Source organism: Ranitomeya variabilis, chromosome 4 (assembly GCF_051348905.1).
Source record: "Ranitomeya variabilis isolate aRanVar5 chromosome 4, aRanVar5.hap1, whole genome shotgun sequence".
In the NCBI taxonomy this organism is placed as follows: domain Eukaryota; kingdom Metazoa; phylum Chordata; class Amphibia; order Anura; family Dendrobatidae; genus Ranitomeya; species Ranitomeya variabilis.
Genome location: NC_135235.1, coordinates 383304789 through 383329742, shown reverse-complemented (window position 1 = coordinate 383329742; position 24954 = coordinate 383304789). Strand labels below are relative to the sequence as shown.

Genomic DNA, 24954 nt, shown 5'->3' with positions numbered 1-24954 from the left:
GACTAAAGTCCAACTTAGCTGGGAGTTGTCTAGCAGCAGGAACATGCACAGAAAGGCTTCTGATTACAATGTTGACCGGCATGGAAGTGACAGAGGAGCAAGGTTAAATAGCGACTCCCACATCCTGATGGAAACAGGTGAACAGAGGGGATGATGCACACCAGTTCAATTCCACCAGTGGCCACCGGGGGAGCCCAAAATCCAATTTCACAACAGGGCATGCTCAGAAGAGGAAAAGTAGGACTTAGTCCCAAAGACGTCTGCTCGCTGCTGACCAGTACTGGCCACAATGGCAGAAGCTGGAACGACAGCAGTAACCCTTCGCACAGTGTCATACTGAGCATGACGCTGGGACCAACGCCTCCGCTGAGCAGGCTCCACTGCGGCAGGAGAAGAATGGGAGACCGCAGCGGAGATGGCTCGAGATTCCCCCTGTGCAGAGGCAGGAACTCGACTCCTAACACATGCTGCTCCTCCATTTTCTGGGGGCGGAGCTACTTCTCCTTGTTCCCGCCATTGCAAATCAGGGGGTCGACCTCTTTGACTGATGGGCATGTCTTCATCTCGTAGCAGCAGTCGGAGGGGGTGGTCGTCACTTTTGGCGCCGCTTTGGTAGTCTTCTCCCATGTTGGCACGCCCTTCTTCTTCTCCGGCGCTGTAATGGCGGCGGTTTTGGCGGTCTTTTGCAATACACAGTCTTTCAGCACAAAACAGTTCAAGCACAATTCTGGCACAGTTGTTAGGCGCACATGACCCGATTTTCAGGCTTAAGTAGATCCTGTTCGTGACACCAAAAGATTGGAGCGCCCCCGTAGGGCTAAGGGGTACTCGGTACCGGGTTCTTCGGTTCTCAAGGGGGATGTCACGGTGGCTGACCCGGTCCGTGGCCCTAGGGACGTCCGTTGTAAAAGGGGAAAGGTCTTTAAGGGGAAAGTGTTCGTGACGCCACCTGTGGTATTCGGTCAGGGTGACCGACGCTGCTTTGAGGGGTCCGCTGGGGTGATGTTATGGCACCTAGATGGTATACCTTCCCACAGGTGAAGTGTATCCCCATGGCTTCCCAGTGTGTAGATGGTGGATGGTGAGAGGCGCAGTGAAGAACGAGGACACAAGGTTGCAGTCTCTTTACCTTTACTGAAGGCTTCAGCATCCACAGTCCAGGGTACAGACCACAGGGTAGGCAGAGTCCGGCCGGTCCGAAGGCAATTCTAGAGTCCCCTTATCCAGGTGGAAATCAGTAGCCTTCCTCTAGCGCCTGGGTGTTGTGCTGATTTTCCTCATAGAATCATATTAAAATGCAGAAAATCCACAGTTAAAAAACTCATAAGTGTCTTTAGAGTGACTCCACTGAGGAAACAAATTAAAAATACATGTAATTCGCACATAACTGTATCAATAAAGTTTTGTGAAAGCCAAATACCAGGAAGTATAAAAAACAAAGCAGCTTACCATAACATACTAAAAAGAAGAGAAAACACGATGCAAAGCCCTTGTACAAAAACACAGTCACAAAAACAACTGAAAAACACAAGTAACCTAATTTACATAACAATGGGGAACACAATTTTCATTTAGTTAAACATGATGCTTGTTTTGACTAAAGGTACCTTCACGCTAAACGACTTTGCAACGAGAACGACGACGATCCGTGACGTTGCAGCGTCCTGGATAGCGATATCGTTGTGTTTGGCACGCAGCAGCGATCTGGATCCCGCTGTGATATCGCTGGTCGTTGCTGAAAGTCCAAAACTTTATTTGGTCGTCAGATCGGCGTGTATCGTCCTGTTTGACAGCAAAAGCAATGATGCCAGCAATGTTTTACAATGGTAACCAGGGTAAATATCGGGTTACTAAGCGCAGGGCCGCGCTTAGTAACCCGATATTTACCCTGGTTACCATTGTAAAAGTAAAAAAAAACCAGTACATACTCACCTTCTGATGTCTGTCACGTCCCCCGGCATCCACGCTGCTGCTCAGAGCTTCCTGCACTGAATGTGTCAGTGCTGGCCGTAAAGCAAAGCACAGCGGTGACGTCACCGCTGTGCTTTAGGGCCGGCGCTCACAGTCAGTGCGGGAAGCTGAAGGCGAGGAACGCGACAGACACGGCAATGTAAGTATGTAGTGTTTGTTTTTTTTTTACATTTACACTGGTAACCAGGGTAAACATCGGGTTACTAAGCGCGGCTCTGCGCTTAGTAACCCGATGTTTACCCTGGTTACCCGGGGACTTCGGCATCGTTGGTCGCTGGAGAGCTGTCTGTGTGACAGCTCTCCAGCGACCACACAGCGACGCTGCAGCGATCGGCATCGTTGTCGATATCGCTGCAGAGTCGCTTAATGTGATGGTACCTTAACTTTTGGCTTCTTAATCTAAAAGTGACCCCAGTTTTTCTCTATCACAACAACTTTTTAAGCTACGTGATACCCTCTCTTTGACTTCAAAGCCAGACAACATGTATATCCAATGCAAAATAATGCAAAAAATAACCTGAATATAATGTTTTTTAAAAGCTATTTTGTTCATACAAAGGACATATTGTTACTGTAAGTCAAATTGTGTGCAAGTAGTAACGTTAGGTAGCAGTTAGGGTACGTTCCCACGATCAGTATTAGGGCTCATACTCACTTACGAGAAAAACGGATGAGTGCAATCCGATAAAAAATCGGATTGCACTCGGACCAATGTTATTCAATGGGAGACATCTCATTTGCGATTTTTTTTCTCAGCCAAAATTGGACTGAGAAAAAAAATCGCAGCATACTGCGATTCGCTGTGTATCTTGGACTAGACTCGCCAATGTAAATCAATGGGTGCGAGAAAAAAAAATTGACAATTGCCTTCAGATGACCCCAAAGATAAAAGTCTAAGGCAGTCAGATTGGGAGACCTTGATGGCTATTCATCTGGTCCACGACGACCAATCCACTTTCCAGGAAACTGTTCAAGTAGGAATGCTCAGACCTGAGACCCAAGATGGTGCACCACCACATTATGGGTGTCAGAAATGGACACCTGGAAAACAGAAAAAGACAGAAATAAACACAAGAGGTCCTTCGTTCACCAATTTATTTGTAAAAATGTTCCCACAAAGCTCTAACCCGTCACCTGTGAAAAGCAGGAACTTTACTGCTAATCACAGTCGCCGGAGCAAGATTCTGGAAACGTGGACTACATTGGAGCTTCGTGAGAACATTTTTGGTTCTGAATTGGTGAATGAAGGACTGTCTTTTGTGTTTATTTCTGTCTTTTTATGTTTTTCAGGTATCCATTTCTGGACTACATTGGACACGGTGGATTACTGTGGACATGCATTAGATTTTCAATAAATTGGTGAATGAGGGATAGTGTGGAGGAGTTTTCATTTAATTTAAGTATTTTTTTCTGCATGTGTATTTTTATTTTTTTATTACCGGGTTAGTAATGGGAGAGTCTGATAGACACCTCTCCATTACTAACCCCAGGGCTTGATGACAGCTGTGATTTTTGACAAATCACAGCTGTCATCAACCTTAACTACCATTACTCCGATTGCCACCGTTCCAGGGCAATCAGGAAGAAATAGGCAAAGCACCAGAATTGGCACATCTAATGTGATGGCCAATTCTGGAGCAGCTGTGGGCTTGTATTTTTAGGCAGGGAAGGGCGCAATAACCAGGAACCTTCCCAGACTGATAATATAAACCCGAAGCTCTCTACTTTACATTGGCTGGCTATCAAAAATAGTGGGGGACCCCAGGCATATACCAAACCTCAATTATAGGAATCCAAAAAAATGGAGGCAGGACACCATTCTCAGTGAAAAAGGAGCTACTTTTATTAGCCCATCTCAGCAACGTTTCGGTTCAAATAGATGTGAACCTTTTTTTGGATTCCTAGATAGATAGATTAAAAGCCGGGAGATGCCACGTACAGTATAGAATAGAATAGGTTAGAATAGAATAGATAGAATAGATTTATACACATAGACTAGGTGCATATACACTGCTAAAAAAAAAAAAAAAAAGAACACTAAAATCCCACATCCTAGATATCACTGAATGAAATATTCCAGTTGCAAATCTTTATTCATTACATAGTGGAATGTGTTGAGAACAATAAAACCTAAAAATGATCAACATAAATCATAACTAATATCCCACGGAGGTCTGGAGTTGGAATGATGCTCAAAATCAAAGTGGAAAATGAAGTTACAGGCTGATCCAACTTCAGTGGAAATGCCTCAAGACAAGGAAATGATTCTCAGTAGTGTGTGTGGCCACCACGTGCTTGTATGATCTCCCTACAATGCCTGGGCATGCTCCTGATGAGGCGGCGGATGGTCTCCTGAGGGATCTCCTCCCAGACCTGGACTAAAGCATCCGCCAACTCCTGGACTGTCTGTGGTGCAATGTAACGTTGGTGGATGGTGCGAGACATGATGTCCCAAATGTGATCAATCGTATTCAGGTCTGGGGAACGGGGAGCCAGTCCATAGCTTCAATGCCTTCATCTTCAAGGAACTGCTGACACACTCCAGCCACATGACGTCTGGCATTGTCCTACATTTATGCGGAACCCAGGGCCAACAGCATATGGTCTCACAAGGGGTCTGAGGTTCTCATCTTGGTACCTAATGGCAGTCAGGCTACCTCAGGCGAGCACATGGAGGGCTGTGGGGCCCTCCAAAGAAATGCCACCCCACACCATTACTGATGCACTGCTGAACCGGTCATGCTGAAGGATCTTGCAGGCAGCATATCGCTCTCCACAGTGTCTCCAGACTCTGTCATTTCTGTCACATGTGCTCAGTGTGAACCTGCTTTCATCTGTGAAGAGCACAGGGCGCCAGTGGTGAATTTGCCAATCCTGGTGTTCTGTGGCAAATGCCAAGCATCCTGCACGGTGCTGGGCTGTGAGCGCTACCCACATCTGAGGACATCGGGCACTCAGACCATCCAAATGGAGTCATTTCTAACTGTTTGTGCAGACACATGCGCATTTGTGGCCTGCTGGAGGTCATTTTGCAGGGCTCTGGCAGTGGTCCTCCTGTTCTTCTTTGCACAAAAGCTGAGGTAGTGGTTCTGCTGCTGGGTTGTTGCCCTTCTATGGCCCCCTCCACCTCTCCTGGTGTGCTGGCCTGTCTCCTGGTAGCACCTCCAACCTCTGGACACTACGCTGACAGACACAGCAAACCTTCTTGCCACAGCTCGCATTGATGTGCCATCCTGGATGAGCTGCACTACCTGAGTCACTTGTGTGGGTTGTCAAGTCTGCCTCATGCTACCACGAGTGTGAAAGCACAATCAACATTCAACAGTGACTAAAACATCAGCCAGAAAGCATTGGTACTGAGATGTGGTCTGTGGTCCCCACCTGCAGAGCCACTCCTTTATTTAGTGTGTCTTGATAATTGCCAATAATTTCCATCTGTTGTCTATTCCATTTGCACAACAGCATGTTTAATTGATTGTCAAACAGTGTTGCTTCCTAAGTGGACAGTTTGACTTCAAAGAAGTTTGATTTACTTGGAGTTATATTCTGTTGTGGAGTTATGGTCTGTTGTTTAAGTGTTCCCTTTTTTTTAAGCAGTATATATATATATATATATTTATATATATATAGATATATAGATATATATAGATATCTATATATATAATTGTCTAAGGGGTACTTCCGTCTGTCTGTCCCGGATATTCATTGGTCAAGGCCTCTGTCTGTCATGGAATCCAAGTCGCTGATTGGTCTCGGCAGGTGCCTGTCATGGCTGCCGCGACCAATCAGCGATGGCCACAGTCCGATTAGTCCCTCCCTTAGTCCCCAGCAATCACTGCCTGGCGCCCGCTCCATAATCCCCTTCCCCTCCAGTCACCACTCACACAGGGTTAATGGCAGCGGTAACAGTGTAACGCACTCCATTACCGCTGCTATTAACCCTGTGTGTCCCTAACTATTTACTATTGACTCTGCCTATGCAGAATCAATAGTAAAAATATGTCATGTTAAAAATAATAATAAAAAAAACAACCTGCTATACTCACCATCCGCCGCCTTTCGCGCTCCTAGCGTCGCTACGGTGACCGCTCCATGCAAGCGGCAGCTCCCGGTCCCAGGATGGTATGCCAGAAGGACCTTCCATGACGTCATGGTCATGTGACCGCGACGTGATCACAGGCCCTGCGAGAAGGACCTTCCATGACGTCGCTGTCAAATGACCGTGACGTCATGGAAGGTCCTTCTGGCATACCATCCTGGGACCGGAAGCTGCCGCCTGCGGTCGTCACGGTCATGTGACCGCGACGTCATCACAGGTCCTGCGCGAGAAGGACCTGCCATGATGTCACGGTCATGTGACCGCGACGTCATCACACCCTGGGACCGGAAGCTGACGCCTGCACTGCGCACAGGGCCAGGACTTCAACGGGCCTACAGAGGGTGAGTATATGTTTATTTTTTATTTTAACTCTGTATACTAAGTGGCTCTGTGCTGTATACTCTGTCGCTGTGCAGTATACTACGTGACTGGGCAATATACTACGTGACTTGGCAATATACTACGTGACTGGGCCATATACTACGTAGCTGGGCAATATACTACGTCGCTGCGCAATATACTACGTGGGCTGCGCAATATACTACGTGGCTGGGCAATATACTACGTGGCTGGGCAATATACTACGTGGCTGGGCAATATACTACGTGACTGGGCAATATACTACGTGACTGGGCAATATACTACATGGGCTGTGCAATATACTACGTGGCTGGGCAATATACTACGTGACTGGGCAATATACTACGTGGGCTGTGCAATATACTACGTGGCTGGGTAATATACTACGTGGCTGGGCAATATACTACGTCGCTGTGCTATATACTACGTGGACATGCATATTCTAGAATACCCGATGCGTTAGCATCGGGCCACCATCTAGTATATATAAATATATATATATATATATATATATATATATATATATATATATATATATATATATATATATATATATATATATTACAGACTAAAAGTTTGGACACACCTCCTCTTTTAAGGATTTTTCTGTATTTTCATGACTATGAAAATTGTACATTCACACTGAAGGCATCAAAACTATGAATTAACACATGTGGATTTATATACTTAACAAAAAATTGTGAAACAACTGAAATTATGTTTTATATTCTAGGTTCTTCAAAGTAGCCACCTTTTGCTTTGATGACTGCTTTGCACACTCTTGGCATTTTCTTGATGAGCTTCAAGAGGTAGTCACCGGGAATGGTTTTCACTTCATAGGTGTGCCCTGTCAGGTTTAATCAGTGGAATTTCTTGCTTTATAAATGGTCGGGACCAGCAGTTGTGTTATGCAGAAGTCTGGTGGATACACAGCTGATATTCCTAATTCCTACTGAATAGACTGTTAAAATTTGTATTATGGCAAGAAAAAAGCAGCTAAGTAAAGAAAAACATGTGGCCATCATTACTTTAAGAAATGAAGGTCAGTCAGTCTGAAAAATTGGGAAAACTTTGAAAGTGTCCCCAAGTGTAGTGGTAAAAACCATCAAACTGGCTCACATGAGGACCGCCCCAGGAAAGGAAGACCGAGAGTCACCTCTGCTTCTGAGGATAAGTTTATCCGAGTCACTAGCCTCAGAAATCGCAGGTTAACAGCAACTCAGATTAGAGACCAGGTCAATGCCACACAGAGTTCTAGCAGCAGACACATATCTACAACAACTGTTAAGAGGAGACTTTGTGCAGCAGGCCTTCATGGTAAAATAACTGCTAAGGACAGGCAACAAGCAGAAGAGACTTGTTTGGGCTAAAGAACACAAAGAATGGACATTAGACCAGTGGAAATCTGTGTCAGGACTCTGAACATTTTTTACCTTTTGTGCATTACTGCCCTTTTCCAACATGGCGTCTTTGGTCTCATGTGCACTTGTTTTCCTGCTAAAAAACTCCACCCCAGCCTTCAGTCTGTGCTAGATTATTCTGCTTTGCATCCAGCTCCTGATTAATCCCTGGCCTTGCACCTGCACCTGCTCCTGTGAACCTGTGATGGAGATCCTGCCACTCTGCTCTGAGTTCCTGCTGCATACACCAGTTTTCAGTAATCCTCCTTCATTTGCTGCTCGTGTTACTTCCATCTGCATTTGTTGGACATGTAAGCTGTTTGCTGCTCTGCAAAACCTGAGACTATTAACCAGGCCTCCCTGGTTGAGCTAAGATATGATTTGAACTGCCTTATAGCATATCTATCTGTGTCTGGACTAAGTCAAGGATCTATTCGTGTCAAGTTTCCTCAAGAATAACTGTGCTTCATAGACTTTCTGTTTGTTTGCATCTACCTCTGAAGTTTCCTATTGACTGCTAAGCTGCGTTTATTATTTGCACCAAGTGTTGTGGACTTGAGTTTCTCTGTGCACCTGTTTGAATCACCGTGTGATAAAATAAACTTTACCACTTATAAAACTGTGTCCTGTTGTCTTGTTCCACGCAAAGAGTCTCCTGAATTATCCCCTATAATTATTACAGGATAATCTTGCCATAAAAAAAAAGGAGACTGCTGGAACAATGACTGCAGAGAGCAGATTAGAGCAGGTGTTTTCCATAATTAGATCACTGCAGAAAGATGTGGAAGGTTTGCAAAAGAAGTTTGGAAGCTTTGAACACAATCAACAAGTGTTTGGACAAACTTTGCAGGACGTAAGCAATCGCATGGCAGCCCAGGAAAACAAACTTGCTGGCATAGAGTCCCAGTATGGATGGGCTTTTCAGGACATAAGCATGCAAATAGCTGCACAAGTGACTTTACCCTCTGGGCAACAACCACCAGCTAGCCCACCTAAGTTGCCCCCATTCAGATTTAATGGTGATCGCGACAAATTTCGTGGCTTTGTGAATCAATGTATGCTATATTTTGATGTGCATGCTGACCGTTTTCCTACTGATAGATCCAAAGTATTGTGTGTAATAATGCTACTGACCTCACGAGCGCTCGCCTGGGCGAATCCGATGATTGAGTCTCGTGATCCACGGTTAAATGACTTGGATGATTTCTTGGCCGCTATGACATTAATGTTTGATTACCCTAATCACCGTGCAACTGCTGAATCTGCTTTGTTGTCTTTATGCCAGGCTAAAAGTTCTGTTATTGAGTATGCCACTGAATTCAGGAGATTGGCTGTAGATACCAATTGGGACAGTTATGCACAATTGCCTATTTTTAAAAGGGGTCTGTCTAGTATTATAAAAGATGAACTAGCTCGCTTGGAGTCACCACAAGAACTAGAGACATTTATACAGCATTGTGTGCGCATAGACATTCGCCTTACTGAGCGTAGGCAGGAGAAATTTGCTGCATATAACCGTATTTCTAACTTTTCCCTTCCTTCCAAAGAGCCTGCAGGTAAAACATCTCGGGAAGTGGAGGAGGTGCCCATGCAAATTGATTCCGTTCAGAGACGCGAGATCAATGAGCGCCGGGAGCATTGCCTTTGTGAAAGTCTATGTTTCTACTGCGGCCAGTCTGACCATTTCTTGATCAATTGTCCTAAGTGTCCTAGACGGCCTAACAAGGTGCTAGCAGCAATAGGGGAGTATGACAACTGTGATGATGAATCTGACATCTCTGAATGTAGCCTGCCTTTAAACGCTGTATTCCATTCACTTTCTATGACTTCACCCCCCAAGGAGATGAAGGAAAAGAACTCTCACTGTTCTCACCCTATTAAGATCCTGTGTTCAGGACAGTGGATTTCCAGTGCAGCTATGATTGACTCTGGTGCAGGTGGCAATTTCATGGATATCGCATTTGCCAAGGAACATGGTATTAAAATTCAGCAAAGAGCCTCTCCAATTACCATGGAAACAGTGGATGGATCACCTTTAATCTCTGGGCCTGTGGATCAGGAGACCGTACCCCTTGAAATTTTGTTGGAGCCTAATCATCAGGAGCAACTTTCTTTCTTGCTAATTTCTTCTCATTTTCCTGTGATTTTAGGCATTCCTTGGCTGCGTTCTCAGAACCCAATTATCAACTGGGAGACAAAGGAGATTATCTTTCCAACAAGGAGCAACTCAGCGTTAACAGAAGCTGTCCCTGAGTCCACGGCTACGGAACCACATGTATAGGTATTTTCTTTACCTCCAGCATATAAAGAGTTCTCTGACCTCTGTGACAAGAAGAATGCAGATCAGCTTCCTCTACACAGGCATTATGGCTGTTCCATTGAGTTGCTTCCTGGGGCAGATATTCCTTTTGGTCACGTATACCCTTTGGTGGCACCTGAGCTTCAAGCCTTAAAGGAGTATATTGATGAAAATCTGGCCAAAGGCTTCATACGTCCTTCTTCCTCACCAGCAGGGTCACCCTTTTTTTTGTAAAGAAGAAGGATGGGACCCTGAGACCCTGTGTTGACTATCGGGAACTCAATAAGGTAACCGTACAAAACCGTTACCCTTTGCCTCTGATTCCCGAATTACTGGAAAGAGTCTGCCATGCTAAGGTGTTCTCTAAGCTGGATCTTCGTGTGGCTTATAATTTGGTGCGTATTCATCCAGGGGATGAGTGGAAGACAGCACTCAGATGCCGGAATGGACACTTTGAATCTCTTGTGATGCCCTTCGGGCTTTGTAACGCCCCTGCAGCATTTCAACACCTTGTTAATGACATATTCAGAGATTTGTTGGACCAGTTTGTGGTGATCTATTTGGACGATATACTAATCTTTTCTGACTCTCTACAGGAACATGAAGAACATGTCAAAACTGTTTTAAGACATCTGAAAGAGAACCAACTGTATATCAAGCCAGAGAAATGCGAGTTCCATCGTTCTGAGATACAATTCTTGGGTTATATCATCTCTCCCCAGGGGCTGAACATGGAATCTGGTAAGATTCAGGCTATCCTTGACTGGCCGGCACCCAACAACGTTAAGGAGGTCCAACGTTTTATTGGTTTTGCAAATTTCTACAGACGCTTCATTCGAAATTTTTCTGATATTGTCCGTCCCATTACTTCCTTGACAAAGAAGGAAAAGCCCTTTAAGTGGTCATCACAGGCTCAAGAAGCTTTTGATCGGCTGAAGATCTGTTTCACATCAGCACCGCTGTTGATACACCCAGATCCAACACATCCTTTCTTTGTGGAGGTGGACGCTTCTGATAATGCTTTGGGGGCTATTCTCTCCCAAAGAACTGGAGAGAAGGGTCTGCTACATCCTTGTGCTTTCTTTTCCCGTAGACTAACCTCAGCAGAGAAGAATTACGACGTGGGAGACAAGGAATTGCTGGCTATTATTGCGGCTTTCAAAGAATGAAGGCATCATCTGCAAGGAGCTGCACAACAGACCATAGTGCAAACTGACCATCGCAATCTAGAGTTCCTTAGATCCGCTAGATGTCTTTCTCCTTGTCAGGCGTGTTGGAACTTATTTTTAAATCAATTTAACTTTGTTATCTCGTACCGTCCAGGTTCTCGTAATGGGAAGGCTGATGCTTTATCCCAAATCCATGCTGCGGATTCCATACCTGGAGCCCCATCCAAGACCATTCTATCTGATGCCAATTTCATCGGAGTTATCCACGATCAGGACTTGTGGAAGGAGTGCAGGGAGGCCTATGAAGGTGATGTATTTCTGGCCAACCCACCTGTGGATATTAATCTTGTCTTTAAGGGTGGCATGTGGTTCAGAGATCGACGTATCTACGTCCCGGAGGTCGTCCGTCTGCAGATCCTCAAGTTGGTACATGACTCCAAGTTGGCTGGTCACAGGGGGGTACAGAAGACACAAGAGTTTCTGAGCCGATTCTTCTGGTGGCCAACTTGCCTGAAGGATACCAAGGACTATGTTCTCTCTTGCGAGGTATGTGCCCATTACAAGACTCCTCATGTGGCACCTACGGGTCTTCTACAACCATTACCTGTTCCATCCCGCCCTTGGGGTCTATATCAATGGACTTTATTGTGGAGCTGCCTACATCGGGGGGGGCATGAATACAATCATGGTGGTAGTTGATCGCCTGACTAAAGCTGCTCATTTTGTTCCGTGCACCGGCCTCCCCTCAGCTAAAGATACAGTGAACTTGGTTATACAGAATGTCTTTCGGTTGCATGGGGTGCCGGATGAGAACATCTCTGACCGTGGAGTACAGTTCACTTCAAGATTCTTGAAGGGGTTTTGCTCTGCACTCAATATTAATGTCTGTCTCTCTTCTGCTTACCATCCCCAGACAAATGGTCAGACTGAGTGTACCAACTGTTGTGGATTCTGTTTGTGGGCTCCCTCTGGTGGTTACTGCTGGTACTGGGTGACTTTGGTGGGTTGCGGCCTTTGGTTTCCACCTGTCCATCAGAGGCTGGGTGTTTCCTATTTTACCTGGCCTTTCTGTCATTTCCTTGCCGGCTATCAATGTATTCAGATGTGCTCTGTTTGGTTCCTGCCTACCTGCTCCCAGATCTTTCAGGATAAGCTAAGTGCTGATTTTCAGTTGTTTGGTTTTTTGTCCAGCTTGCTTATTATGTCTCTATGCTAGCTGGTAGCTCTAGTGGACTGAGGTTCTCCCCATGTGCCATGAGTTGGCACATGGGTTCTTGTAATCTCAGGATGGTTTTTTGATTAGGGTTTTTTGCTGACCGCTCAGTCCCCTTTTGTATCGTTCTGCTTTCTAGTTTACAGCGGGCCTCAATTTGCTAAATCTATATATATCATCTCTATGTGTGTGCCTTCCTCTCATTTCACCGTCAATACATGTGAGGGGGCAACTATGTCTTTTGGGGTTCATTCCTCTGGAGGCAAGTGAGGTCTTTATTTTCTCTGCAGTACTAGTTAGCTCTTAGGCTGGTGCGTGGCGTCTAGAACCAACGTAGGCACGCTCCCTGGCTATCTCTAGTTGCGTTTGTCAGGCGTAGGGCAGCGGTCAGCCCAGGTTCCATCACCCTAGAGCTCGTCCATTATTTATTTGTACTTTGCTTGTCCTGTGCTATCCCTAGCCATTGGGGATTCATGACAGTATAGCCGGCCCACAAAGTGTTAATTGTTTGGGCTGAAGCAGGAGAAAAAGAAGTGTTTAAGGGAAATTTTTTTTTTTTTTTTTTTTCCCTTCAGAGTTTTGCTGCCTAGCCCTTAATTGCTGTCTAGCTGCTTCTTACCTCCTCTTAACCCTTGAATGGCTCTCATCTTAGCTGTTTAACATGGATGTCCAGAGTTTGGCTTCCAGCCTGAGTAATCTCGCGGCAAAAGTTCAAAACATACAGGATTTTGTTGTTCACACTCCCATGTCTGAACCTAGAATTCCTATTCCAGAGTTCTTCTCTGGAGATAGATCTACCTTCCTGAATTTCAGGAACAATTGTAAATTGTTTCTTTCTTTAAAATCTCGCTCCTCTGGAGACCCTGCTCAACAGGTCAGGATTGTAATATCTTTCCTGCGGGGCGACCCTCAGAATTGGGCATTTGCATTGGCACCAGGGGATCCTGCATTGCTCAGTGTGGATGCGTTTTTTCTGGCATTGGGATTGCTCTATGAGGAACCCAACCTGGAGATTCAGGCTGAAAAGGCTTTATTAGCCCTCTCTCAGGGGCATGATGAAGCGGAAATATATTGTCAAAAATTTCGGAAATGGTCGGTGCTTACTCAGTGGAATGAGTGCGCCCTGGCTGCAAACTTCAGAAATGGTCTTTCTGAGGCCATTAAGGATATTATGGTGGGGTTCCCTACGCCTACAGGTCTGAATGAGTCTATGGTTATGGCCATTCAGATTGATCGGCGTTTGCGGGAGCGCAAACCCGTGCACCAGTTGGCGGTGTCTTCTGAACAGGCACCTGAGACTATGCAATGTGATAGAATTCAGTCCAGAAGTGAACGGCAAAATTATAGGCGGAAAAATGGATTGTGTTTTTATTGTGGTGATTCAGCTCATGTTATATCAGCATGCTCTAAACGCACAAAAAAGCTTGATAAATCTTTTGCCATTGGTACTCTGCAGCCTAAGTTCATTTTGTCTGTGACTCTGATTTTTTCACTGTCTTCCATTTCCGTTGATGCCTATGTGGATTCGGGCGCTGCCCTGAGTCTTATGGATTGGTCATTTGCTAAACGCTGCGGTTTTAGTCTGGAGCCTCTGGAAGTCCCTATTCCTCTGAAGGGAATTGACTCTACACCATTGGCTATGAATAAACCGCAGTATTGGACACAAGTGACCATGCGCATGACTCCCGTTCATCAGGAGGTGATTCGCTTCCTTGTACTGTATAATTTACATGATGTACTAGTGCTGGGTCTGCCATGGTTACAAACTCATAATCCTGTCCTGGACTGGAAAACAATGTCTGTGTTAAGCTGGGGATGTCAGGGGGTTCATGATGATGCACCTCCGATTTCTATCGCTTCATCTACTCCTTCTGAGATCCCTGAGTTTTTGTCTGACTATAGGGATGTTTTTGAGGAGCCTAAGCTCAATTCGCTCCCTCCTCATAGAGATTGTGACTGTGCTATAGAATTGATTCCTGGCAGTAAGTTCCCTAAGGGTCGTTTATTTAATCTGTCACTGCCAGAGCATACTGCTATGCGGAATTATATTAAGGAGTCCTTGGAAAAGGGACATATTCGTCCATCTTCGTCCCCTCTGGGAGCAGGTTTTTTTTTCGTGGCAAAAAAAGATGGTTCCCTGAGGCCTTGTATAGATTATCGCCTTCTGAATAAGATTACAGTCAAATATCAGTATCCATTGCCATTATTGACTGACTTGTTTGCTCGCATTAAGGGGGCTAGGTGGTTCACTAAGATAGATCTTCGCGGTGCGTATAATCTGGTGCGGATAAAACAAGGTGATGAGTGGAAAACCGCATTTAATACGCCTGAGGGCCATTTTGAGTATTTGGTAATGCCTTTTGGACTCTCCAATGCTCCGTCAGTCTTTCAGTCCTTTATGCACAATATTTTCCGTGAATATCTGGATAAGTTTATGATTGTGTATTTGGATGATATTTTGGTGTTTTCTGATGACTGGGAGTCTCATGTTCTACAGGTCAGGAAGGTGTTTCAGGTTCTGCGGGCCAATTCTCTGTTTGTGAAGGGCTCAAAGTGTCTCTTCGGAGTCCAGAAGATTTCTTTTTTGGGGTACATTTTTTCTCCTTCTACTATTGAGATGGATCCCGTTAAGGTTCAGGCAATTTGTGACTGGACACAACCTACATCTGTTAAGAGCCTACAGAAGTTCTTGGGGTTTGCTAATTTTTATCGTCGGTTCATTGCAAATTTTTCCAGTATTGTTAAACCTTTGACTGATTTAACTAAAAAGGGTGCTGTTGTTGCTAATTGGTCTCCTGCGGCTGTGGGGGCCTTTCAGGAACTTAAGCGCCGGTTTTCTTCTGCTCCTGTGTTGTGTCAACCAGATGTTTCACTTCCTTTTCAGGTTGAGGTTGATGCTTCCGAGATTGGAGCGGGGGCGGTTTTGTCACAGAGAAGTTCTGATGGCTCGGTGATGAAGCCATGTGCATTCTTCTCTAGAAAATTCTCGCCCGCCGAGCGCAATTATGATGTGGGTAATCGGGAGCTTTTGGCCATGAAGTGGGCATTTGAGGAGTGGCGTCATTGGCTTGAGGGTGCTAAACATCGTGTGGTGGTCTTGACTGATCGCAAGAATCTCATTTACCTTGAGTCTGCCAGGCGTTTGAATCCTAGACAGGCTCGTTGGTCATTGTTTTTTTCTCGTTTCAATTTCGTGGTTTCATACCTGCCAGGTTCAAAGAATGTGAAGGCAGATGCTCTTTCCAGGAGTTTTGTGCCTGACTCTCCTGGAGACTCTGGGCCTACTGGTATCCTTAGGGATGGGGTAATATTGTCCGCCGTATCCCCAGACTTGCGACGTGCATTGCAGGAGTTTCAGGTGGATAAACCGGATCGTTGTCCACCAGAAAGACTGTTTGTTCCGGATGATTGGACCAGTAGAGTCATCTCCGAGGTCCATTCTTCTGTGTTGGCTGGTCATCCTGGAATATTTGGTACTAGAGACTTGGTGGCCAGGTCTTTTTGGTGGCCTTCCTTGTCTAGGGATGTGCGTACCTTTGTGCAGTCTTGTGAAGTGTGTGCTCGAGCTAAGCCTTGCTGTTCTCGGGCCAGTGGGTTGTTGTTATCCTTGCCCATCCCGAAGAGGCCTTGGACGCACATTTCCATGGATTTTATTTCTGATCTCCCGGTTTCACAGAAAATGTCCGTTATCTGGGTTGTGTGTGACCGCTTTTCTAAGATGGTTCATTTGGTGCCCTTGCCTAAGTTGCCTTCCTCCTCTGAGTTGGTCCCTTTATTTTTTCAGAACGTGGTTCGTTTGCATGGGATTCCGGAGAATATCGTTTCTGACAGGGGATCCCAGTTTGTGTCTAGATTTTGGCGGACGTTTTGTGCCAAGATGGGCATTGATTTGTCTTTCTCGTCTGCATTCCATCCTCAGACGAATGGCCAGACGGAGCGAACTAATCAGACCTTGGAAACTTATTTGAGGTGTTTTGTTTCTGCTGACCAAGATGACTGGGTTGCTTTTTTGCCACTGGCCGAATTTGCTCTTAATAATCGGGCTAGTTCTGCCACGTTGGTCTCTCCTTTTTTTTGTAATTCGGGGTTTCATCCTCGTTTTTCCTCTGGTCAGGTGGAGTCTTCGGATTGTCCTGGAGTGGACATGGTGGTGGACAGGCTACATCAGATTTGGAATCAGGTGGTGGACAATTTGAAGTTATCTCAGGAGAAGACTCAGCAGTTTGCTAATCGCCGTCACCGCGTGGGTCCCCGACTTCTTGTTGGGGATTTGGTGTGGTTGTCTTCTCGTTTTGTCCCTATGAAGGTCTCTTCTCCTAAGTTCAAGCCTCGGTTCATCGGTCCTTATAGGATCTCGGAGATTCTTAACCCTGTATCTTTTCGTTTGGATCTCCCAGCATCGTTTGCTATTCATAATGTGTTCCATCGGTCGTTGTTGCGGAGGTATGAGGTGCCCGTTGTTCCTTCGGTTGAGCCTCCTGCTCCGGTGCTGGTGGAGGGAGAATTGGAGTATGTTGTTGAGAAGATCTTGGATTCTCGTGTTTCCAGACGCAAACTCCAGTATTTGGTTAAGTGGAAGGGTTATGGTCAGGAGGATAATTCCTGGGTGATCGCCTCCGATGTTCATGCGACTGATTTGGTTCGCGCCTTCCATAGAGCTCACCCTGATCGCCCTGGGGGTTCTCGTGAGGGTTCGGTGACCCCTCCTCAAGGGGGGGGTACTGTTGTGGATTCTGTTTGTGGGCTCCCTCTGGTGGTTACTGCTGGTACTGGGTGACTTTGGTGGGTTGCGGCCTTTGGTTTCCACCTGTCCATCAGAGGCTGGGTGTTTCCTATTTTACCTGGCCTTTCTGTCATTTCCTTGCCGGCTATCAATGTATTCAGATGTGCTCTGTTTGGTTCCTGCCTACCTGCTCCCAGATCTTTCAGGATAAGCTAAGTGCTGATTTTCAGTTGTTTGGTTTTTTGTCCAGCTTGCTTATTATGTCTCTATGCTAGCTGGTAGCTCTAGTGGACTGAGGTTCTCCCCATGTGCCATGAGTTGGCACATGGGTTCTTGTAATATCAGGATGGTTTTTTGATTAGGGTTTTTTGCTGACCGCTCAGTCCCCTTTTGTATCGTTCTGCTTTCTAATTTACAGCGGGCCTCAATTTGCTAAATCTATATATATCATCTCTATGTGTGTGCCTTCCTCTCATTTCACCGTCAATACATGTGAGGGGGCAACTATATCTTTTGGGGTTCATTCCTCTGGAGGCAAGTGAGGTCTTTATTTTCTCTGCAGTACTAGTTAGCTCTTAGGCTGGTGCGTGGCGTCTAGAACCAACGTAGGCACCCTCCCTGGCTATCTCTAGTTGCGTTTGTCAGGCGTAGGGCAGCGGTCAGCCCAGGTTCCATCACCCTAGAGCTCGTCCGTTATTTATTTGTACTTTGCTTGTCCTGTGCTATCCCTAGCCATTGGGGATTCATGACAACCAACCAGACGCTGGAACAATATCTAAGATGCTATGTCAGCCATCTCCAGGATGATTGGTTGGAGTTGTTGCCGTTAGCCGAATTTTCATATAATAATTATCAGAGCGCCTCCACTAAATTTACACCTTTCTATGCCAATCTGGGTTATCTTCCGTGTATGTTACCTAGGTCTCCAATTAATTCTCCGGTTCCAGCAGTGGAGGAAAGGCTGACTGCGATGAGACAAGATCTGGAGGTTCTGAAGGAATCCCTGACCATGGCTCAAGAACGTTATAAGAGATCGGCTGATAAATTCCGTAAACCTGCACCCATGTTCAAGGTAGGAGATTCCGTGTGGTTAGCAACTAAGAATCTGAAGTTAAATGTTCCTTCACAAAAACTTGGACATAAATTCATTGGCCCTTTCAAGATCAACGGTATTGTGAGCTCTGTGGCCTGCTGGCTGAAGCTACCTAGGACAATGAAGGTATACCCAGTTTTTCATGTATCTTTACTAAAGCCTGTATCTCCTAATACCTTCCAGGGACGTGTTGTGCCACCTCCGCAGCCTGTGTTGATTGATGGGCAAGAACAATTTGTGGTGGAGGAAATTATTGATTCCAGGATTCGCAGGAATTGGCTCCAATATCTGATAAGATGGCAGGGATATCCCCCTGAGGAAGACTCTTGGGAACCTGTGGAAAACATCAATGCCCAACAGAAGATTTCTCGTTTTCATCAGAGATTCCCTGAGAAACCAGGTCCAGGATCGTCCTGAGGCCGCTTCTAAGGAGGGAGTAATGTCAGGACTCTGAACATTTTTTACCTTTTGTGCATTACTGCCCTTTTCCAACATGGCGTCTTTGGTCTCATGTGCACTTGTCTTCCTGCTATAAAACTCCACCCCAGCCTTCAGTCTGTGCTAGATTATTCTGCTTTGCATCCAGCTCCTGATTACTCCCTGGCCTTGCACCTGCACCTGCTCCTGTGAACTTGTGTTGGAGATCCTGCCACTCTGCTCTGAGTTCCTGCTGCATACACCAGTGTTCAGTAATCCTCCTTCATCTGCTGCTGCTACTTCCATCTGCATTTGTTGGACATGTAAGCTGTTTGCTGCTCTGCAAAACCTGAGACTATTAACCAGGCCTCCCTGGTTGAGCTAAGATATGATTTGAACTGCCTTATAGCATATCTATCTGTGTCTGGACTAAGTCAAGGATCTATTCGTGTCAAGTTTCCTCAAGAATAACTGTGCTTCATAGACTTTCTGTTTGTTTGCATCTACCTCTGAAGTTTCCTATTGACTGCTAAGCTGCGTTTATTATTTGCACCAAGTGTTGTGGACTTGAGTCTCTCTCTGCACCTGTTTGAATCACCGTGTGATAATATAAACTTTACCACTTATAAAACTGTGTCCTGTTGTCTTGTTCCACGCAAAGAGTCTCCTTAATTATCCCCTATAATTATTACAATCTGTGCTTTGGTCTGATGAGTCCAAATTTGAGATCTTTGGTTCCAACCGCCGTGTCTTTGTGTGACGCAGAAAAGGTGAACGGATGGACTCTACATGCCTGGTTCCCACCGTGAAGCATGGAGGAGGAGGTGTGATGGTGTGGGAGTGCTTTGCTGGTTACACTGTTGGGGATTTATTCCAAATTGAATACTGAACCAGCATGGCTACCACAGCATCTTGCAGCGGCATGCTATTCCATCCGGTTTGCGTTTAGTTGCACCATCATTTATTTTTCAACAGGACAATGACTCCAAACACACCTCCAGGCTGTGTAAGGGCTATTTGACCAAGAAGGAGAGTGATGGGGTTCTACGCCAGATGACCTGGCCTCCACAGTCACCAGACCTGAACCCAATCAAGATGGTCTGGGGTGAGCTGGACCGCAGAGTGAAGGCAAAAGGGCCAACAAGTGCTAAGCGTCTCTGATAACTCCTTCAAGAATGTTGGAAGACCATTCCCGGTGACTACCTCTTGAAGCTCATCAAGAGAATGCCAAGAGTGTGCAAAGCAGTCATCAAAGCAAAAGGTGGCTACTTTGAATAACCCAGAATATAATACATAATTTCAATTGTTTCACACTTTTTTGTTAAGTATATAATTCCACATGTGTTAAATCATAGGTTTGATGCCTTCAGTGTGAATGTACAATTTTCATAGTCATGAAAATACAGAAAAACCTTTAAATGAGAAGGTGTGTCCAAACTTTTGGGCAGTACTGTATATATATATATATACCGTATTTTCCGGCGTATAAGACGACTGGGCGTATAAGACGACCCCCCAACTTTACCAGTTAAAAAATAAAATCTTCTTAAAAGTCGGGGGTCTTCTTATACACCCTATGTCGTCTTATAGGGCCGGTGAATATGTGCCTTTTGGGGGGGGGGGAGTGATCCTGATGAGGACGAGGGGGCGTCTCACAGGAAAGTGAGTATCCCCCATTACCTTATCATAGCGCTGCAGCGTGGGGTCTCTGTGCTGGGAGCGGCGGCTGCTGTGCTGTGCTGTGCTGTGCTGTGCTGTGGCGGCTCCTCTTCTGCAGTGTGGGGCCTCTGGTGCTGTGGGGCGGTGGCGGCGGCGTATCTTCATACAGTCGGGGCTCCTCCGGCATCTCAAAGACTGGAAGCCCCGCCGGCAACTCCATGGGTACAATGCGGTCAGGTGGCCTCCGGGAAAATGGCCGCTGCTCAGATTCAGATCTCGTCCCGAGATCTCGGGAGACGAGATCTGAATCTGAGCAGTGGCCATTTTCCCGGAGGCAGCTCAATAGGTGCGATGCGGTGGCCCGGCCGCTGGGGGCTGCGCATGCTCAGATTCAGATCTCAACGAGATCTGAATCTAAGCAGCGGCCATTTTCCCGGAGGCCAGCGCATTACACCGATGGAGTTGCCGGCGGGGCTTCCAGGCTGAGATGCCGGAGGAGCCCCGACTGCATGAAGATACGCCGCCGCCGCCACCGCCCCACAGCACCAGAGGCCCCACACTGCAGAAGAGGAGCCGCCACAGCACAGCAGCCGCCGCCGCTCCCAGCACAGAGACCCCACGCTGCAGCGCTATGATAAGGTAATGAGGGATACTCACTTTTCTGTGAGACGCCCCCTCGTCGTCATCAGGATCACTCCCCCCCCCCACCCACCATATACACCCGGCGTACAAGGCGATTCCCGGCGTACAAGACGACCCCCGACTTTTAAGAAGATTTTCAGGGGTTAAAAAGTCGTCTTGTACGCCGGAAAATACGGTATATATATATATATATATATATATATATATATCTATACTATGTGTATACATTTATTTAATCTATTCTTTCTAACCTGTCAGAGTGATTTTACTGTACACCACACTGAATTGCCAGCCTTTCAAAAGGACACCATTGAGTATTTCTCGCAAGTCGAACTGATGGTCTGGTGTGCGAGTTTTTCTTGCACACATCATTGGGGAGTCTTGGCCGATATACGGTGCAAAGCGCAGCATGCTGCGATTTCACTCGCACGTATAATACGGCCGAGAAAAAAACTGATGATGAGAGCTGCCTCATAGATTAACATTGGGCCGAGTGCTATACGATTTTTTCTCGCATAGTACTCATCCGTATTCCTCTCTAGTATGACTCCAGCCTAACGGACAGACTTTTCTGGAACAGAGGCCCTATCAGAGTCTGAAGTTCCTCCATCTGCCTCATTATAGTGACGAGTTCAATCTGTGGTTTCGTCTGAATAACTTTTTTGTAGGTTTACACGGAAACCCCTGAATCGGTTCACCTTGCGGTTTGATTGATATATAAGTGATAAGACTGCTTTATTGTTTGGGTCAGTGCAATTACAGCAATACCAGATTTACATTTTTTCTTTATGTTTTGTTACTTTTACACACTGAAAATCCTTTTTATGAAAAAAATAAAATGTTCATAGCCATTTTCTGAGAGCTATTACTTTTAAATTTTTTGGCCAACAGAGCTTTATGAGGACTTAATTTTTGTAGTATGAGTTGAAATTTTTATTGGTATAGATTTTTATTCAATTTTATTTTGTGTGTCAGCATGATGAAGATCTATTTTTTTGAAAGGTGTTTTTACTGAATAAATAACGCAGGAGTTTATAGTTTGAGTAATTCCAGATGTGACAATACTTATTATACTTGTACTGTACTTTTTTATTTTGTCATAAAAGTTGCATTGTTAGTTTTAGAACGGCTTTCCTTAATTTTTTTCATGATTTTTTTTCTTGTTTTTTAATATTTTTGCAAATTGTGTTGATTTTTTTTCTCCTTTACTTTTTCAGTTAGTCCCACTATAGGCCAAGAATAAATTTTACTTTGATCGCTAGTCTCATGTACAACAGTACTAGAGTTAGGCTAGGGTCACACTTGCGAGAAACTCTCACGAGTCTCGCACCTGAATACCTGGTACTGCCGCCTGCACTCGGGTCTGGAGTGAGCGGCTGCATGTTTTTCTATGCAGCTGAATGCTTCAGTCCGAGGGATGGCGGAAGTGCCGGGTATTGAGGTGCGAGACTCGTGCAAATTTCTTGCAAATGTGACCCCGGCCTTAAAGCGAGAGTTCTAGATATTGCTGTCATGGCAGAGGCATTTAAGGGGTTAAACAGCCCAGACTGGTTCTAAAGCAGAACGGAACCAAAGCATCAAGGTGTCAGCTGTCATTTACAGCCAATACTAGCGGCATTTTTTGCCCATCAGGTGGCACTATAGAATTAATCCTCAGTCAGCACTATAAAAAAGTGGTGCTGTGGAATAAATCACTCAGCAGTCTTTAAGGGGTTAAAGAGGTTTCTTCATCAATCATAATAGTGCATAACACGCTGCTTAAGGAAGTTTGAAAGCTGATTTGATGGTAAATTATATTTCTTATTCACAGATTATTCAGATTACAATGGCCTTTATCCAAGTTGCTTTTGGGACAATCCTTGTGTGCACTGAAGGAGTTTATAATCACAGTTTGACTACAGAAATAGCTATACATTTTTGGGGTGCAGCTATTGTAAGTATTAATAGACTGATCTGGAAATTTCTTAAAATTACACCTGTAAAAATCTGTCTTTAATTTTGTGAAAGTGTATGTTATATTTGACTTATTACAACGATTATTGGCTGTGTAAATTTCTGCTGATCACATATTTATTGTTAATTTAAAAATATTTTTGTTGGCAGCTCCTCTTCCTATATGATTTAAGGATATGCTGCAGCGCTGACAATATCCAGACTCTGTGGGGACCAAACAATTTTATTAGTGATCATTCCTCTCCTGTTGGCGTGAGTGACATCATTTGTAAACGCGGAGACACCTTCGGCCTTTTGCAAATTTCGGTGTCCTTGGCATTGTACAATGAAGCCGGAATATGGGCTCCTCAGCTATATAGCTGTACTGCACATACAAGGGGAGACGCAGTGACACTGGATACAGCCAGCCATGGGATTTGCAAGGATTTGGTGCTAGCTGCTGGTTCACCTGTGTGACTGCTGTTTCTTTGGGCATGCACAGCGCACCACTCTGGGGAACCAGAGATTTTCAAAGAGGTGACGACTCTGAGCAATCATGTCAGTCATACACACGGGGATGTGATAACATGATTAATGTGGGGAAAATAAAACCTCCATGACTAATCACTCACTAATTAGAATATGACAAGGCCAGTTATAATTTATTTTATGCCACAGGAATTACATAAAAGGCTTAATAAAGACATAGTGGCATTTTGAGGCCTGGTGAAGCTGAAAGGTTCCTTTAAGGGATAGTTATCTTAATATACGCTCATTGGAATTATGCACACAATCCTGCCTTTGGCTGTGTTTAACTGAAGTGCTTTTTAAATACATCTTCTGTAATTAAAGCGTTTTTTAATTTTACCGCTGGAGTGATATTACTAATGTAAGTTCCCTGCCCCTAGTCTTATACTTACCAGTCACGGTCTTCATCTATTATCAGCAGCTCCGGTCGTCTACAATTTGTGACCTGCTGTATTGTCTCAGTGTTTGATGGGTGATACAGAAGTCACAAGTAAATGAAAGTCTATGAGAGCCAGAATGAGGCCAGGACAAGGGTTTCATAAACTCTTAGGGTGCGTGTCCACGTTCAGGATTGCCGGCGGTATCACCGGAGCGGCGAAGCCGCTCGGCGCTAAGCCCCGCCCCCTTTCTGGGACGCGATGATGCCGGATGTGTTAACTGTACACATCCGGGATCATTGCACCCTCGCATAGCGCCCTGTGATATTACTTACGGCGACGCTGTGTCGCCGCAGGTAGCACGGACATGCTGCGATCTGAAAAGACGCGCAGCATGTCCGGAGTCGCAGGGCCGACGCGTGCGTGTTTCCACGCATAGTGGACACGGGATTTCAAAAAATCCCCTCCACTATGCTGGAACATCTGGACGCTGCGTGTTTGACGCTGCAGCTCTGCGCAGCGTCAAACAAGCAGCGTTTACTGACCGTGGACCCATACCCTTACACTGAGAACTTGTCATCATTACCTCTAACTTCTGGTCAGTCAGAAGCTACGGTCATAAGATGGCACTGGATGACCAAAGCAGTGCTGAAGAGTTGAAGACAGCATCTGGTAAGTATAACACTAGGGTCAGGGAATTTACATTAATGCACCACTCCAGTGCTGAAATAAAAAAAAAACAGCTGGAGTGGTGCTTTTACAGAGTTTCAAGTTTTATGATTTTCTGTTGAATGAATCAGCAAACTCGCCCCTTCAACCTTCTTATAGCTTCCTGCTGGATATGCTTTGGCTTCACCTAGGTGCCTCAGCAAAGTATTTATTCACAGATACTTCCAGAATCCAACCTACACTCTGCCTCAATTCCACTCTTCACTGTTTCAGGGTCCCCACTGCTATTTGCTTGTACCCCTGGTAGGGGCGGACATACCGCATGTGTAGCAGGTGCGGCTGCACCGGGGCCCAGATGTGGAGGGGTCCTCTGCATGGTGGCTAATAAATAGGGCAATCTGAC

The 24954-nt window shown here is 45.5% G+C and overlaps 1 protein-coding gene across 2 annotated transcripts in view; it reads left to right on the top strand.

Annotated features, from left to right (window-relative positions):
• LOC143768943 (membrane-spanning 4-domains subfamily A member 15-like) overlaps positions 1 to 24954 on the top strand; it is a 221952-nt gene that overhangs the window by 80133 nt on the left and 116865 nt on the right. For both annotated transcript variants that reach the window (XM_077257550.1, XM_077257549.1), the window contains exon 3: positions 22856 to 22978. In XM_077257550.1, coding sequence (XP_077113665.1) covers positions 22856 to 22978 — 123 coding nt within the window. The remainder of the gene's footprint in view (positions 1 to 22855; positions 22979 to 24954) is intronic.